General features: G+C 46.3%; 1 protein-coding gene across 7 annotated transcripts in view; it reads right to left on the bottom strand.

The window, feature by feature from the left end:
* FLI1 (Fli-1 proto-oncogene, ETS transcription factor) overlaps positions 1-19,058 on the bottom strand; it is a 114,766-nt gene that overhangs the window by 82,538 nt on the left and 13,170 nt on the right. Inside the window, exon 1 of one of the 7 annotated variants that reach the window (XM_024209626.2) lies at positions 18,039-18,479. The exons of 5 other annotated variants lie outside the window; for them this stretch is intronic. In XM_024209626.2, the coding sequence (XP_024065394.1) occupies positions 18,039-18,056 (18 nt within the window). In that variant the 5' untranslated portion in view covers positions 18,057-18,479. Of the gene's footprint in view, positions 1-13,363; positions 13,395-18,038; positions 18,480-19,058 lie in introns of those variants that run through there. One more of the 7 variants, XM_026657935.2, reaches the window with a different exon arrangement.

Raw genomic sequence — 19,058 nt, 5'->3', positions numbered from 1 at the left:
GGTTGAGAGACAAGAGCCTTTCCCTGTTGTTCCAGCATGTAATGAAAATTCACTTGCCACGTATATAAATGTGATCCGGGAGCAGATTTGCACCTGTCTCCGCAGACTGGGATAACACAATGATGGTGTTCAGAGGGCAAGTCAGTTAGCAAGCAGTGAGAGTCAGGCAGAATGGGTGCATGTGCCCTTGGTACCTCTCCACCAAAGCACTGCACATATCCTGCATTGAAAACACATAAGATTCTTTTCATGAGATCATCAGAGCAGGGACTTGGTTGTGTCTTACAAACCATTGTACAGTGCTATTCTTTTCCATACAGCAGCCCTTGGCTGGCATGACCTCTCAATGGTGGATTAAGAGAACAAGAAAGAAATAAAAAAAGAAAAAAAGAAAGAGAGAACAAAAGTCAAATCTCAATGAGAGAGCATGCAGTGTGTGTCTCCTCTATAACATACGCCTACACCACTGAACACACAATGGCAACTTCCCTCCAGCAGTGCCCTAGAAATCATAACAGTTCCCAGCTACATGCTAAACAAATAAGAATGACACTAACTCAAGACAATACTCCATGCAATTTTTGTTCATTCTATTATTTTAGGTTATATACTCTTCACAGCAGGAAACGTGTCCTCTGTAATTTGAAAGTGCCAAGCAAATTTTGGGTATTAGAATAAATGTATTTCCTTCCTTTGCACGCTTCCTTCCATGTTCTCCTCCTCTTACATCCAGCTGGTTTGATCTTAGATTCAGAGGGATTTCCTATATTAACACTTTAAACATGGATAGCATTTTAATCCAAGCTCTTTGCAAACATTTGTCAGTTCTCACAACACTCCCTGTGAGGTAGGTTAGAGTGATGAAGTGATTTGCCCAAGGTCACACAGCAAGTCAATGACAGAGCCAGGAATAGAGCCCAGTAGATGCGACTCCCAGGGTCCTGTTCTGGCCATTAACCCACATTCTCTTCCCTTCAAATCTACAGTCACCGGCTGCACGTTCCACCAATCAAAACGCAGGGACACGTGAGCTTGAGTCAGTATCAATATCAGTATTCGATATCTTCTAAACTACCCACCCCTTTATATCTTCACTTTATTTATATGATATCATTTGATGATTTGAGCTGCTCAAAAGCATGGAAAATATTTTCTGCTAAAAATGTGGCAGAACATTTTGTCCTGTTTCGTGTTAAAATTCTGAAATTCATATCTATCTATCTATCTATCTATCTATCTATCTATGTTTGCCAGCTCTAATTGTGATAACCCCAAGCAATTGGCCAAATCACAAAAATTGTGGCCAAGAGGTCAGAATTCAGGGCCAAATTCCTGGACCCCTTGAAGTCAAAGGCAAAACTCCCATTGACTAAAGTTATTACTTTTACTTTTCATATTCCACTGGTGTCTAGAGTCCCCATTGTGCTAGGCGTGTACAAACACATTGTAAAAGACAGTCCCTACTCCCAGAGAGCTTACAATCTAAATAGACAAGGCAAAGGAAGAATTATTACCCCCATTTGACAGATGGGAAATGGAGATAGAGAGAGATTAAGGGTGTTGACCCAGGTCACACAGGAAGTGAGTCAAGAATCGAAGCCAGATCTCTCAATATTCTTCTAACCTGACACACTTTAGTCAAACACAACTTACTGGGCTCAGTACAGGAGTAACTGGGTGAAATGTAAGGGTCTGTGTTATACAGGAGGTCAGACTAGATGATCTAATGGTCCCTTCTAGCTTTAAACTCTATGAATCTCCTGAGTCCCAGTCTAGTTCCTTCACCACAAGACCAGTTGTCTTCTCCAAAGTAGAACCAACGGTTGGCTCTAACTCCTTGACATCTTCTTTATGGCAGCTCTGGCTCAGGATTCCTATTCTGGAACAATGACCCTATTCTAGGAGTGAGCTGGCCAGCAAGCAACCACCCTAAAACGCATCATCTGCATAGCCACATGCTCTACCTATAATCACAGGATGTTGCACATTGGGAGAGCAATGCTATTGTTAAGGGAGGCGGACTCGGACGTAAGTGACTTGGAACAAAGACCCAGCTTCTAAAATTGCTTTTGAATCACTACCCACACCTGTGGCATTCTAGAAATCAACAGCAATACTCAGTCTAGCCATGCCATGAGCCTGATTCTGCTCTGACACTCGTGTGACTCAGGAGTAACTCTGATTAAGTCAATGGAGTGACAGAGGAGGTGTAATAACAGTGTAAGTCGGACAAGGCATTTTACCTACAAATACTGCTTGGGACTGATCTACCTGTCACCTGCATCTGTGTGGCCCCATTGATTCAATCCCTGATTTACACCGGAATAAATGAGAGAAGAACCATGCTCCTGGAATCCACAGTAGCTTTGTCCATTCACAGACACTTTGTATCTATTCACAAGTTATATATCCATTGATCTTTATATAGATAAGCACGGTAGGTACTCCCAGGTATTGTGCCCAGTATTATCTCGGGTACACAACACAGTCACAGATGCTGTCTGTAACCACACGCTAGAGCATAAATCATCAGGTATTTTATATACCCTGTGCCTCCATGTTCTATGTTGTCTCAAGTACTCCATGCAGCCTTGGGTACTCTGAATGGCCTTAATTCAGCAAAGCACTTAACCAGGTGCACAAATATAACCACTTGCTTAAGTCCATCCCAGTTCAGCAAGGTGTTAATGTATGTGCCTAAGTCCCATCACAAGTCAATGGGGCTTAAGCATGTGGTTAAGTGCTTCATTCAGTCAGGGCGTATCCCCTCCCAGCAATGTCATTCCAGGAGGGACACCCTGAACAAGTGATCTACTGTCAGAAAGGGCATCAGAGGCCCAATCAGCTGTCTCTCCCTGCTGGGTCATTCTGCTGTTCAGGGATGATCCACATGCGGAGGTAGTGAGGGGGAAATAACCCACCTGAGTCCCCTGAGTGTTCTTGAACCAGTTAGATTCATCTGCGCTGCATTGGCTCATCGACAGGCGAAGAAGGGGCATGCGGCTGGCTGTGCTTTGATGTTGGTGGTACAGTGTTTGGAGATGTCCATGTTTAGAAGTAGGAATGTGTGCGTTTATGGGGGGTGCGAGGTGTGCACTGGAATGGGTTGTGGTACTCTGGGGACCCGTATGGGGCAAAGGGGAGCAGGGTGTGAGTATGAGTGGGTCTTTCATTACAGAGTGCGTGTCTCTTGGATTAACTGATAGGGCCAGATCCTCAGCTGGTGTAAAGTGGTGTCGCTGAGGATGTGGCCCTTGGATGAAGCGGTGCTGATTTACACCCTCTGAATTTCTGGCCTGTGGTATAGAGAAGGGCATTAAGGGGAAGATGGACGGGCGAAGGAGGGAGCTAGAGAAAGAGTCCTGGTTAGGGCACTCGCAGGACTTGGGAAACCCAGATTGAATTTCCTGCTCTGCCACATACCTCCCATGTGCCTTTGAGCAAGCCATTTAGCTTCCCTGTTCAGTTGCCCATCTATAAAATGGGGATAATAGCACTGCCCTGCCTCACAGAGGGGTTGTGAGGACACATACTTTAAAGACTGGGAGACGCTTAGCTGCTGTGGGGATGGGAGTCATATAAGCACCTCAGATAGCATGTGAATGAGGGAGAAGGGAGAATGAAATCTCAAATGAGGTGCTGGGAGAGTTGGAGGCAGGGTGGGGGCTAGCCTCAGAGCTTGAAAGCAGAAGATAAATCTAACCTGTTCCTGGATAGAGCACATGGTAGTACGCTCGTAGAGAACGGTCTGGAGAGCATGTGAGGTGCTGGGAGAGCGCTCAGCTGGTGCAATGAACTGCTCCCCACAGGACCCATCCTGTTCCTGTAGGAGGTGGAGGGGTTTCCTGCCTGGTCTCCTCCCACTCCCTCTGTGTCTCCTTGTGCTGATCCCTGTGACACATGTGTTACAATGCTTTGCTGCCATAAACAGCCAGCCCCAGTCACAAATCTCTGGGCACGTTTGCTTGGCATGTCAGCCAGCCTCTTTCCCCCACCCATTACTCTTAGACTGGCATGGAGCAGGGCTCGGTGAGCAAAGTGTGTTGCACAAGATAGGGTTTCTGTGGTTTGGGTTTATTTTACTTTTTTTGTATGTCTGCAGCTGCTAGTTCTGAAACTACCAGCCTGGAGCAGCTCATTAAAAGAAAGCAAGCAAGAAAGCAAGAAAACTCACAACTAAAGCAAGAGAGGAGAGGTAAAGAAATCAGTGGGAGAGAGAGAGAGGAGGATTGGTGCAGAGGTCTGACTGAAGAAGAGATACTGTTTTAAACTAACAGCAGCCACTACATGTATAAAAAAACGTGTAAAAAACCCCAGCTGATATTTAGGTTTCGCTGAAATTGTAGCTATGGGTGCGCTCTGCACATGAATCTGTTGAGCAGCAGCACAGACGCACTCAGCAGGACTCATGCACAGGGCAGCACAAGATCCTGAACATAATGAATCTGAAAAATCTAGCTACACTTGTAGAGAGCAGGGCCCCTTTGTGCTAGGTGCTGTAAATACACATGACGAGAGACAGCCCCTGCCCCCACTGAGCATCCAATTGAAATAGACAAGACTAAAGCTGAACAAAGGGAGTGTTGTTATCCTAATTTTGCAGACAGCAACTGCGGCACAGAGAAATGAATTGACTTGCCACATGGGACAGAGCAACAAATTGAGCTGGATCTCCCGAGTCCCAGTCTAGTGCCTTAACTTGTCTATTTAGCCTGTAAGCAATTTGGGGCAGGGACTGTCTTTTACTATGTGCATGTACAGTGCCTAGCACAGGCAGGCCCTGGTCTAGGTTGAGGCCTCAAGATACCAGTGTAACACAAATAATACAGAACAATAATAATAAATGACCACAAGAACTCCTTCCTGAAGTAAAGATCACACACAAGCACTCGGAAGAGCAGTTTTGTAACCTCTCGTCACCTCCATTAAAGAGAGGTAAATTCTTCTCTCAGATGCCCTGGCATAAATCCAGAGCAACTCCATTGGCTTCAGTGGGAGCAAGATTAGGCTTATGGACTTCACTGGATTTACTCTGTACCCGTAAGAGGGTAGAATTCCAGCCAGTGACTAATGACCTTGCCCCATTCCTATACAAATGCTAGGGACGTACACACAGATTTCCCATTACATCTAGGCTGGACTGAGTGTGTCCTGCAGAGCTCTGCAAAGCAGGCTGAGACCAACCTCATCTTTAATACAGACGCACAGCATAGAGAAACTACCTGTCCCCTGAGATTTAACCCAGAGGACTCGCTAGCTCCTTCCCGGCAGAGGAGTATAGGCCTGGAGCTGCCATTTTTATGTTGGTGTTATGTTTTATATCCCAAGAGAGAGACCCTATACAGAGAAACCCTGTACAGTCTTAAGGGGTTCATCTCTAGGGAGGAGAGTCCAGTCCCCATGGCACTTTTAGAGTCAGACCTTGCGCTCAATGGACCCAATGGAAAAGTTCCCATTGAGTTCGGTCGTGCAAGATCAGATGGTCAGTCCTTGGCTGAGACAGCATCTAGTAACAACTGAGGTGGTGGGTTTATAAGGTGGATATCTGGCTCCTAGGAACCAAGATCACCAATTCTTTATTGCTCCTTTGCTAAGTGCCTAGCACAATTGGGCCCTGATCCAGTAATATATAAATAAATAATCACAAATAATAATAATTAATAATAATACAGAATAAATAAAATATAACACAGACACCCACTAGACGTTAGACAACCACAACTTTGAGTCACTAACAGAACCAGGTGAAGGTCACAGGCGCACGCACGCACACACACACACAAAATCTGGTTTAAAAAAATCCATTTTCAATATTTCATTTTCGTTATTATACCATTTTCATGTTGGCCATTTTATGAGCCAGAAATTATATTGTTTCTGAAGGAAATCCTGTGATGCAGCCACATGTTTTCAATCAAATTAGCCCGTGGTATTCTGTTCTTATTGTGCAACTAACATGCAGCATCATTGCATGCAGACCTCAGTTCCAACTGCCACATTTATGGCCTGTTTCGAAGCCAACTGAAGTCAACCGAAAGACTCCCATTCGTCCCCTGTTTAATACTTAAGACGAGCCACGCGCTATTGTGATTTCAATGTGCTCCAGTGTTGGTTTTTAAATTACACCATGTCGTTTAGCAGAAATAAAAAGTATCAAAGGAATGAAAAGAACAAGTGTGGGTAATTAGCCCTGTAGCATTTCTAGGAATCGGCACATAGAGCACTCAGCGGAAAATGTTTTGATTATGATGCAACCGTTATAACAGTCAGATCTTCAGACCATCCAGTTTATTTCTGCCCATAGTTCCCTATGTTAATTTATCTCTGTGTAATGATCAGGGAAGCACAAAGGTACAGGCGAAATAGTGTATACAATATAGAAAGTCAGAACAAACACACAGACTTGATCTCCTGCTAGACTGTTGGGAGCTGAAGCTTGGGCCATGTACCATTGCAGGTCATTTGCAATAGATGTCTCAGAGTTCAGCTATGATCTTGGTACCATGAGGATTTAACTATCACTGAGCGAAAACATTGAGAACAAATTCACACACGTGGTTGTCTGGTAGTTAAGGCACTGGACTGGGATTCAGGAGACCTGGGTTCCATTTCTGGCTCTGACACAGACTTCTTGTGTGATACTGACAAGACACGTAATTTCTCGGTGCCTCGGCTCCCCATCTGTAAAACAGGGAGGATGGTTCTTCTCTTCAGGGACGTGTTATGAGGGTAAATTCAGCCACGTGCCTGGCACTCAGATACATGGGCTGGGATCTACAAAGGGGTGTAGGCCTTGAAATGCTGGGTTAGTACCCTATCCACAATGCTAAATAATATAAAGAAGGTTCTCCCTGGCTGTTTTATGTGAACTTGTCTGAGGGGCCCAATCTAGTAGGCATGCTCAGAGGTCACCTACCGGATCAGGCCCCGTACACGACCTAGGCAGCCAAACACCTGTCTTTCCCTGTTTGTGAATCGCTCAGGGGCTTAGGCAGGAGACAGACCCCCAGACGTCGATCATGAGGCAGTAGTGCACATGCTCAGACAGGCACCTGGGCACCGACAGTGAGGAAAAAACTTAGGAGCCAAGTGAGTTTAGGGCCCTACAGGGTTCGGCAGCAGCCAAGTGAGAATTTTGTGACTCAGCGTGGTTCCTAAAAACAGGATTTAGGCGCCTTAGCACCTTCGTGGATCCTTCCCCGTGGTACTTGAGCCACATTCCTATAAAATGCGGAGCACTCTGCCCCTGATCCAGCAAAGCACTTAAACCCCTGCTTAACTTGAAGCCTGAGTGAGCCCAGCGAGGATAGGATCACATGCATGAATTTTGCCAGTGGGAGCAAAAGATCAGGCCCCCAATGTCGTCCTGACTTATCTGAGCACTTCTCCCTGCAGCGCTCTGAATCTGTAGCACCGTGACTCACAACAATACACAGAGCTCGTGCTAGATTCTTAGCACGCCTCAAAGGCACATGCACCGTGTAAAGTTTTACTACTCACGAGGAGTCAGCCTTTCAGGACCAATTTACAGACAGAAATCAAGGTGCTTTCCAGTGCTGTGCATATTTCACTCTAATTTCTGAGCGAGCGATTTTTCACTGGGCTAGTGGTAAGCCTAGTGAAAGGGCTAGTGGTAAGCCATCCTTTCACAACTGTGCTACGGGGTGCTTCAAGACTGGGGGAGCCTCAATGGGACCTTTGACCATTAATCCTACAGTGGAAGATTGGCTTAAAATCTACAGGGTGATACCTTACTGCGATATTCTAATGAGTGGGGTACTGGTGTGGGTTTCAGGACACCTGGGTTCTATTCCCAGCTTTGACAGTGACCTGGGACAAATCACCTTCTGACTCGGTTTTCTCTCCCACCCTTTGTCTTCCTTGTCTATTTAAATTGTTAAGTCTCCAGGACACTTTTTTTGCTGTGTGTACGAGTAGCACAATGGGGCCCTGATCTTGGTTGAGGCCTCTAGGGGCAATGATAGTCTTATTGATTATTGGTATGACTAATAACTTCGGGTTTCAATTCTAAGCAGATCCTAGAAACTAAACTGCAACGCGACCAATAGGGTTTCACAGAAGTGAATATGGCTCTGCAGTGACTATATTAAAAATATGCAGGATGTAATAGAAATGCTAACCTACCTTTATGAAATTATCTTGGATGGTCCAACATTTTTTTTTTTTAAAGACAGAAAATGCTCATTTTCTATGAAATAACACATAATGGGAGAAAAACTCAACCAAACACTCTGGAACCTGCAACCGGTTTGGTTCATATTTGGTTCCAGCAATGAGCAGGGGCTGAGTAGGTTTGATCTGGGGTTCAGGGTTGGGGGGAGGCAATGTTATTCACCCCTCCCCAGGGGTTAAAGTAGCACAGCTCCCCCTCCTCTCTCTGACTGGGGGAGCAATGGTCTTTCACTAGGGTCACCAGATAGCAATTGAGAAAAACTGGGACACTTGTTTTTTGGGGGGATGTTGCCTGTATAAGACAAAGCCCCTAATATTGGGATGTCTGATCACCCTATCCCTCACTGCTTTCTTCTCCTTAGCTGGTGTGGCGAGAGTACTCCCTTCTGTTTCAATCTATTTTTACCATTGCTCATCGCCGCCCTCCCATGTAAAAATCACGCACCACATACATTAAAAACCCACACATTAGAAACAAGGCAAGACCAAGGACCTTTTTATCCAGTTACACATTCTCCTGTCCTCTGAATTTTGGTGGTTTGGATAACATGACCCCTGGATCTGAATCACCCCTTTTTGAAGGCTTGATTGCTTTTGCAAGACCCAAAGCAAAACCACCCTAGTTTGCTCTGTGACAGAGATAGGATGAAAGTGGGACCTTTTTTCTAAGCCCTGCTGAACTTTAGTGGTTTGGAATAAATGGAGCCTGGACCACAACTATCCTTGCTTTTGAAAAGGCCTGTCTCTGCCTGACTGCTTCTATTTCTCTTTCTTACACACACAGAGCTTTCTGGTTCTGCAACGGAAAGCTGCCATTCCAGCACGGTTTCCTCTCACATCTCTTCTAAATGTCTGAACGCTAAAGGGCCTGATCTTGCTGGACTCAGAGCACACACAAAATCATATCGACCTCAGTGAGAATTGCGGATGAGCAGTGCCTCATGTTGTGTCTCTTTATAATGGCATGTCAGGCTCAAATCCCCATGAACGTAGGATTATTATAAGGACAAGCATGCTAGAGCCCATTTGTGAGGTTCACAAACACAAAATACCCAGCATAGCTCAGCAGAACAATACATATTGCAGCAAGGGGTTGCAGCATCTTGGGAAAAGTAGTTCTTACCCATAGATGACAGAGGGGCAGGCCACGTGCAGTACAAAATGACCTTGCCTTTGCATAGCACCTGTCACACAGACACTGTATCCTTAAGTGCTTTGCAGGATTGGAATATTATCACAGAGTTAAATAGCAGCAAGTTAGAAGAATGAAAAATAAGAGGCAAGGGAGAAAATCTGAGTTTGCAAAGTACTTTTTAGCATCAGCTCATTCCTGCTAGGAATAGAGGCATTGCCAGTCAGAGCATGTGCACACAGTTATGCTGCCTTACCCAGCATGTGTATGGCCATTCAGGGGACATTTCTGCCAGCAGCTGGAAATTGGTACCATGGCTAAAATATCTAGCTACAGGTTCAAATACCAACAGATATCTTCATGCTTCCAAGGTTGATAAACTGAGTTACATGCCATCTACTCTGTGTATGTTTTTTTATGACACCTTCACAACTGATTGCCTGCCTGCTTTCCCTGGACAGACCCCACCTCTCTATTCGATAGAATAAGGAATCCTTGGCCAAAATATCCCTTCTCCATCCTGATGTTATAGTGGTTTGTCTGCCTCGCTGCTGCCCAGAGGTGGCTGCATTTCAATAGCAAACTGATTCTTGTCAGTGATGCAAAACACTATTAAATATGAAGAGGGCTCTAGCACACTGGGCAAGATGGCTCAGAGTGCAGGCGGAGAAAAAGATGAATGTTCAGTGTTAATGTTATGTGAAATCCCGAGGAGATTTGGAACAGGAGCAGCTGAGGAGTTATAGTTTCCTTTGTTCTGTTAAAAGGAAAAAGGAAATACATCAGGAAACCAGACTGTGGAGCACAGGAAGTCTCACTTGGGCTGATAAAAGGAACTGATGTGAAGTAGGTTCAGATGCAGTTATAAGTCAATCAAGCTTGGAACAACAAGAAGAGCTATTCAGAAGAAACCAGAGAGCCAAACTGTGTTTCTTGCTGTAAAAACTGACCAGTTCACTTTTTGTTAACCCCTTGCTTTGCTTCTTTTTATACATATATAAAAAAATCTACTACAAACTGGCTTCAATAAGAATTAATCCTCTTTTCAATGCAAATGAAATCAGTTTCCACTTCTCACCACACCTTACACCGAGACCCACATCCCCCACTTGGGTATCTTATTTTTGCTCATCAGTTAGCTTAGAATACTGTACTTTTGCTAATTTCCCTCCTTCCCTTTGCAAATCAAAACCAGCGTTGGCGAAGAAGGGCCGTTTTTGCTGGGTGAGAAACAGCAAATGACTAACAAAAGGATCTCCTGTCCGTTCCATTATTCTTGCTGCATCTGCGCGATTGACAGGCTGGGGATCACTGTATTTAGATCGGATTCCTGGAGATGCCGCTTCAAATTTGATCGGGGATCTAGCCATTCTTTATGGTCCTGATCATGATGTCAGTTGGACTCCACATCCTTGGCACCAAGTCAGATATTTCTTGGGGGGCTAATTCCAGTCCCCCTCCTGTGGCAGAGACCCCGTTCCAGCCCTGCTCGTCTTGTGTCCCTTCTCCCCCGCAGGAACCCCAGGTCTCGCTCAGCCAGAGGGGGGTCTCCCTTCTCTCTTACCCACTGAGTGCATGAATGGTGCCGTCAACAGTCAAGTTTTTGATGCACTCCTCTGTGCTCTGTTATACAGGAACAGACTTCCCGTGTGCCATGTCACAACTGCATTTGGCCCAGCTGCCCCTCCATATGGACGGGGGGACAGCCAAGTCAAATTTCAGAGGCAATGTGATCACGCAGCCAGAGTGATACTCCACATGGCTCTGGCAGCCCAGGACTACAACTTTAAAACTACTACTACTCAGGACTACTGTCCCCTCTTCCCCCTCGGCTCCATGGCCTACTGAGCTTTGAGCAAGTGTGAAAACCTTGCTCAAAGGTCAAAGAACACCCTCCCTCTTAGCCCCCTCTAACTGGCCCCACTTCCCCACATGGTAGATCTCAGTGCATGATCAAGGCCTGTGTATGTAAACCAGTCGGCCTAATGTTGTGCATTATGTTTTTCACAGAACGGTGTGTTCTGCTGGATTGCTGAGCTGAAGTTTAGGAAGAATGAAGCAGGAAAGGACAGAAAGCTTGGTATCCGGGGGGGGGGGGGGGGGGGCAAGCGCTATTTCCTTACAGCGCTGTAAATAAAACTCCTTCCCTCTTCCCATGTGACAGGTGATTGGAAGTGTGTTCGATACCATTACTGAGATAAAGGCAGAGGCTGCGATTTTAAAAGAGGATGAGGTGGATTTAGCCGTGTCACTCCTATTCATTTCACTGGGAGTTGTGCAGCTAAGTCCCCTAGCTGGCTTTGCAAATCCCAACCAGACTGTTCCTATGTGAGGGCCTGAAGTTAGGCATGTAAAACCATATTCAGGCACCTAAGTAAGGTCCTGATTTTCAGAGGAGCTGGCATTCACTGAGATCAGTGGGAGCAGTAGACATTCAGTCAGCACCTTTGCAAACCAGGCTGCTTATTTAGGTGCACTTAGGTGCCTAACTTTAGACCCTTGCATTTAAACATTTTGGCCTAGTTGAACTCTGTATATTCAAATACAGTGTCTCATTTAACTGGATATTTTATGGGCCTGATCTCATGACTGTATCAACATCCCCACTGATTACAAGGCTAGTGGCCACTTAAGGAACAAGAAGACAATCAGGACGCCTCTCCAATAACCTATGATGGGGATATTCTGTCTGTTTAAGCCCTTGTGCCTGAGCTGAAGGAAAATCCTCTTGGGGTTAAGTCCTTGTTGCTTCCATGCAAGAGGCAGGTTTTTCAACTGCTGTTACTGGCTGGGCAGATGCACATCAGTAATTATGTGGCCGCGGGTAAAGAGGGGAAGAGAGAAAATAGGCTGTTGTTGCATCACCATTATAAAGGCATTGATATTTTGAACATTGCATGCCAGACTCTTCATTGCCCTCTACCTCATGTTGTCATTTATACTAGTGCACAAATGAGCGTGAAACACTCTTAAATCAGAATGGTAAAAATTCACATGGACTTTGCACTCCCATTGCACCTGTGTCAATAATGACACAAGGTGCAGGGTAGCAGAGAACCAGGCCCGCAATCTAATGTCACTTTCTGCCAGTTCTGGAAATGGTTCATTTGCATGTTGCTATTCTAAGCCGTATTTTCAAAAAACAGCATGTACATTTGTACCCACAGTTTTGGGTCAGTCAATATTTGCACACTAGGAAATCCCTACCACCCAATTCCCTCAAACAGCATCCATGCACACACATCAGGACCCAGTATGCACATCCAAATTTAGGTCTTTGTTCATGCCAAAGTTCTATATCCCTATCCTCACCCCCTATATATATATATACATACACACAGAGACACAAGGTATAGCCAGAATAATGGATCACAACAGCCCTCCACATTTTTGGGACATTTGGATTCAGATCTGGTTTGTGGAACTAAATTTATAAATCAGGCCCATTTCATAGAAGCAGGCACAGACTCACATTCACATGCTCACACACACAAATACTAGCACTATGCTACTGCAATGTTAGGTGTCGAACAAAACCACAAATGTCTGGAAATCTAAGGTTAAGTCTCCCGTGGGTACTTTAACTCTCCAGCTCATGCGCACGTGAGATTGGACATAGGGTCTTTCGTTACCTGGTCACATAAGCCTGAGCAAAATGACGTACATTTATTTTACAACTGCGAGTCAACCTTGTGGAGTTATAGAAGTACTTTACTTTACCCACTAACATTGTAAGTGGAGATTTGTATCAAGATGCTCCATGACATAAAGTTGTATTGTATACACTCAGGGCCTGATCCTGAAGAGAAGACATGAATTCAAATCAAGGGGAGGCCTTGCATAAGGATCGCAAGAGGAGACGATAATGCATTAAATTATGGCTTCTGTCTAATTGCCACAAGGGTCAGTTTCTCATCAGCTTGTCATGCCATTTCAAATCTCTCCCGGAAATGCAACCTTCCCCCTTGCTCTTTTCTTCTTGCTTTTGGTCCCCTTAACATTATAAGGAATCAATACTACTCTGATTTGCTGACTCACCTCTGGGTTGCTCCTTAAACGCGCATGTTGCACAGGAGGATTAGGAGCCCTTGTCTGTCTCTTCCCCCCTTCCTAGCAAGAGTATCGGAACATTTTAAATAAATAAATAAAAGTATGAAACCCTCAAGAAGTGCCAGTTACCAAGCAAAGTGGCCACTTCCTCTTAGCGTGAACGCCACAGCAGTGCAGCACCTCAGGGTGAAACCCCGCCGGCCCAGAGCCTAAGCGGTTGGGTTGCATAGCGGTTAAAAGCTGGGAATGAGGAAGGGGAATGTGCCACAGCCCAGCCTCCCACTCCAGACGAGCCAGCCTACAGGCTGCAACAATGAGCACAATCCTAGAGCTGCTAGTGCAGGGGGCCCGAGCCACTGACTTCCTGTGAACCCTGATTCTACCCTTCCCCTGCCAGCCTCTTCACTGCCTCCTCTTCAGAGCAGCATGGCTGTCATGGAGACCCTCCTCCCTGGTGCCCAGGGAGTGCAGAGTGGCCAACACGCCACGGGGAATATTACCCTTACTGCAGTAGCCTTCACCATCCCTCCCCAGGGTTTATTAATGGACATGCTCAACTTTTCTAATCTGAATATTTTAGGTGCTAATTATCTGGGGCCTGCTCTTGCACCCAACCCACTGAAGTCATTGATAAAAATTTCCTTTGGCTTCCATGGGAGCAGAATCAAAACCTCTGTTTAAATACCTGGAGTGGAGAGTGCACCGGTTTGAGGCATGATCCTGAGGTCCTTACTCAGGTAGAATTTTTTTTTTTTCATTTTTCAATTGAAATTCCATTGATCAAGTCATGCACCTGGGTACAGGTCTCTCTGGGGAAATGACCCAGTAAAATAAGTCATAGTGTTAAAATATCCCTGTGTAGGAAGGGGCTACTAATAATATTCTGTAATAACGTTTAACTTTTTAAATAACTTTTAATAACTTTCTGTAATAACTTTTTTGATCATCCATTGAAAGTCTACAATGCAGTTCAAGCAGATGTTTCACCTGAATAAGGACTGCAGGATCAGGGGTCTAAGAACATATGTCTTGCAAATGTCATGTGTTTGAAGTCCAAGCTGTTTTTTAATGATCACACAGAAAGACACCCTGAGTGATGAATGCGGGTGTGTGTGTCAGCTATTTTTCTCCACCTGCAAATTAACGCTTTTGCACTTGGAGTCAAAAGTCTTCTTGCCAGAAAAGGTTAGAGCCAGGGAGTTTTAAAATAGCCAGACAGATTTTTAAACCAAGTTTCTCAAAAAGAAACACGTTCCTGGTCTGAGGCCCTGTGGGCCAGGTTTCAGAGCGAGTATGAACCAGTGATTGCAACAGAAAGCCCACCACACCCTTGGCTGCAGCAGCACCAACACACGAGCCGCATACATTTGTATAGGGGAGAAAAAGAGGCAGACAGTTGTCATTGCCCTTTTGAGTGATATGGGCTTTTCACTGTATGCCCTTTAAATGGTCTAAGTCTTTCCTATGTCTGCTAAATTGCGGCAAACTGAGTTTTTTGCAGCAGGGGAGCGACGGTCACCCAAACATGCTTTTTAGTAACAACAGGCCTTTGCAAGGTGAACGTACACCCCTGTGCATGACAGAAGAACACACTCATGTCTCGTCTACACACTAACTTGAAGTGAAACAGCTAATTTGGTTTTAATTCCCATCTTTAGTTATTTTGGTGGAAGTTTGTGTGGGACACATTTCAGAAGAAAAATGTTCCTATTTTAATTTAATGTAATGTGATAAAAAAAATCAACTTCAGCTAAACCAAAATAGGACACTCTTAATCCAAAATAAGACTGTGCGCATGCAAATTTGTATTGAAATAACTAAAGGCGTGAATTAAAACTGGTTTACTTAGTTGGAACAAACTGGAGAGAGTACACCCGATTCATTTTCTCCCAGCCATCTTCTGCCGTTGCCATTTACAGAATGCGAACACAACTGAAGTCAATTAAGATAAAAGATTTACACGACTTCATCCTCTGGTGTGTTTGACTGCCCACTCAGTACAAGACATAGTGTTATTCTGGATATCATCTTTCATACCAGCCTCTCCAAAATCCTTTCCAGAGTTAGACACTAATATGCTTCCCTGGAGAATGTGGTATATGTTTGGGTTTGTCCGCCTAATAATGGATTGGGTTTTTGAAGAGATAAACATTTATAAAGACACACCTACACCCCATACACACATTATTAAAGCCATTGGGCCAGATGCTGGGGTACAGGAATAATACACAAGGCAGGGCACTAGGTGGTGTTTAAAGCTCTCCTTGCCCTCAGCTGATCCTGGGGTTGCTCTGTGCATGACATTCCAGGCATGCTATGCTACAGCAGCCTAAGCAAACCACATCCTCCCTCTCCCATTGCCCTGACAGGGTAAGTGAGGCACAGGAAGGCAGGCCAGGCAATGACTGGGGGCAGAACTCTTGAATCCTAATATCTTAGTTCAAACAATAGGGCTTCTTTAAACAGGGTATTGCTGGTTTCAGATTGGAAGGAAATAGGCCATTGGTTATAATAGAAGACCCTGAGGCCAGTCCAGTGGTTAGAACAGAGCCTAGGACTTGGGAGACCTTCATCCAAGTGCCTGTTCTCATGCAGATTCCCAGGGTGACTTGAGCAAGTCAGTGTATGTCAGTACCACAGCTGTAAACTGGGAATAAAAATAACGCCTCTCCGCCTCACAGGGATGCTATGAGATGCAAAGGTAGTGAGGCGATGGGAACCACGTACATATCTTCCATAGAGAGACACTGACTGGGGCTGTCCTCTCTGTAGGATTGAGGAGAAAAGAGTTGGACTACTCCGGTCATATCTCCAGGGGTTTGACTTTCAGTCCTCCCTCTCCACCCATCAATTCCTCCTTTCCTCCCTACTCCCTTTCCTCTCTGTCCTTCCCCCACCCCTTCCTTTCAGGCAGTGGTTCTCAACCAGGTGTCTAGGCCCCACGGGGGTGCTCTGAGCTGGTTTCAGGGGGTCTGCCAAGCAGGGCAGGCATTAGACTTGCTGGGGCCCAGGGCAGAAAGACAACATATGGGGCTGAAGCCCTGGCCCCATTAGGGGCTGATGCCACAGCCGGAGCAACTCAGCTTTGTGGGGCACCCTATGGTGTGAGGCCCAGGCACGTGCCCTGCTTACTACCCCCTAACGCCGGCCCTGGCTTTTATATACAGAAAAACAGTTGTTTGGGCACCGGCGGGAGTTGAGTTTTTATAGCATGTGATAGGCTCAGAAAGAAAAAGATTGAGAACCTGGTTGTAGGGGGACTCTTCCAAACTTTGCACTTGTTCCAATCTGCAACCTAATGGAGAAGTTTCAGTTCCTGCCAGTTTGCAGCTTCTTTTCCCCCAGGTCAGCAAAAAAATTCAGACCTCAGAGATCAACACCCCACCCATGCGATAGGCATCTTTCGAAATCCTCCAACCCAAACACACCCACAGCGTCTCTCGCTTCAAGTCGAGTCTGCTGCAACTGCTTCTGCGCTGCAGAGCGAAATTAAAAAAAAAACGCTCCGAGAGAGGATCACAAATGTGCACAAGTCCCTTTGCAGCAGAGCCGGGGGGCAGGATGCAACTCTGCTTGCAAAAATAGCGGCTATGTGTGGGCCTCATCCTGGCTCACAAGGGAGTAAGGACTGACCTTCCACCGCATATTGCAATGGCCCTGGCTTAGGAAAGCACATGACGATTTTGGTGGTGGTCTTTTTGCCACGAGAGAGAACGGTTTCTGTTACACCCACCCTGGACTAGAACGGCTAGGGAAATAGCCGGCCACTTTCGCAGCGCGGCGTTTCAACCAGACCTGGCAAAAAGTGAGGAAATCAGAACCTGTTGACATCTAACCAGGGGGGCGGGGGGAGGCACATCTGGGGCGAGCCTGGGAGCCGATCCCCTGCGCCAGCCCCAGGTACTTTTAGTTTGTGCTGAAAATACGACGCGCTTTTCTGTCCCCCTCCCCCCGGCGCTTCTCAATCCAAAGTTCAACCCAACTGAGCGCAAAGACCGGGTGCGTCTCTTCCCTTGGTGCGCAAGTGGCGCTGGGGAGAAAACTGTCATTGCTTCTGGCGGCGCAAGGGTGGCTTGCTTCTCAAAGCAGCAGGCAGGCCAAGCAGGGACTGAGACCTCCTCCCGAGAGCGCGGGGCTGGCTCCGCATCGCTCAGCCACATCGCCAGCTACCCGGGGGCCACGCACACCCAGCCCCTTCCTGCAGGCGTGGGCTTTTTCCTGCAGCGATCTGACAGCCCCCTCCGCGCCCAGGGGGGAGCCCGCCTTTCCCAGCCGGGGCAAATGCCCCGAAATAAACGGATCGCAAGTCAGATACACCCCCACCCACCCACGTACACACACCCCGCCGCCTCCACGCCTTGCCCCAACCGTGCGCACTGTGGCCGGCCAATACCCTCCCAACCGCGACCTCCCGCAGCCCTAGGAAGGGGAAGACAAGGAAAGCGTGAAAGGGGGAGGCTGGCTGAAAGAGGAGAAACGGGCCACTCTTCCTGGGATCAATGCTTGAACAAGATCCAACTCCCCCCGCCTTCCCCCGTCCCTCCCCCAAACGCACACTGCTCCAAAAGGCAGCCCTCCCCCACACCCTCCTGGAGTGGGGGCTGTCTCCTCCCCACAACCGCCCCCTCTGATTCCCCCCCTCGACCCCCGATATTCCTCTTACTTTAATAGTTCCGTCCATCGAGAATAATCTCCAGCCGATTCCCCCAATATTCCACACATTGACCCGGTTTAGCCTGGAACCGAAGCCCCCTGAAGTTCTTATCTTCCTTCCTTTCGCACTGGCTTTTCTTCCCCCCTTCCAATGATTTTACTTTCCTTTCCTTCGCTCGCTCGCTCTTTTTTACTTTTGGTTGGTGCCGTGGAGCGAAAAAGAGACAGTTAACCGGATGAAACTTTTTTTTCTGCTAATTTTGGGAAGTGAAGTCACTTGAGGAGGAAACATTCTGTCTCCCCGCTGGTCCTGCCTTCTCGATTAAAATATATCTGTATTTTACATCCAGGATATTTGCTCCATTCAGATAAGAGCGGGGCAGAACAATAGCGGTTTCTTTGGGGGTAGCTCTTGTTTGCTAGCCCAGTTGAGCTCCGCTTCGCAGCACAGGCTGCATTACCACGCACTGAGTGTCATCATAAAGTTTAGTTTAACATGTACTTTTGTTTGTGTGTGTGTGTGTGTGAGTGTGTGTGTGTGTGGCTGAAGCCAAGTAGCCTGAGTCACTGAATTTCCATCTCTTCCCACAGATTTTTTTATTAATGCTTTTTCCAGTCAAAGGCAAAATTAAGGGGGGGGGGGGAAGGGAGGGACGACCATAAATATAATTCAGTCTGGGGCACACAGAAAAAGATGACCGATTTAAACGGTCTATTTAGAACACGCTGGTGTCCCCCTCCTGCAGTCCTTACTCAGGCAAGGATCCCAGTGAGTTTGGCCTGAGGGAGGGAGGCTAGACTAGGTGCTAGCTATAACCAGAAAATAGCGGTGAGCATAATTCAGGGCAGGCAACTCCATTCAATTTAAGCATGTCAAGTGCCTTCTTCCATTCAGATACAATTTTTGGTGCCTTTCCAAGCAAGGGAACTCGGAGTTCCCTGTAGTTTTGAAAGGAACATTATTTTTAGAAAACTTTTTTTTTTTGCATTGCTTTCTCACCCCTTTAAAAGAAAAAGTCCCGTGTAAGCT

Source organism: Terrapene carolina, unplaced genomic scaffold (genome assembly GCF_002925995.2).
Source record: "Terrapene carolina triunguis isolate 2854851 unplaced genomic scaffold, T_m_triunguis-2.0 Scaffold374, whole genome shotgun sequence".
Taxonomy (NCBI): Eukaryota; Metazoa; Chordata; order Testudines; family Emydidae; genus Terrapene; species Terrapene triunguis.
Note: the sequence above shows the minus strand (reverse complement) of the source record. Positions and strands in the feature narration are given on the sequence as shown.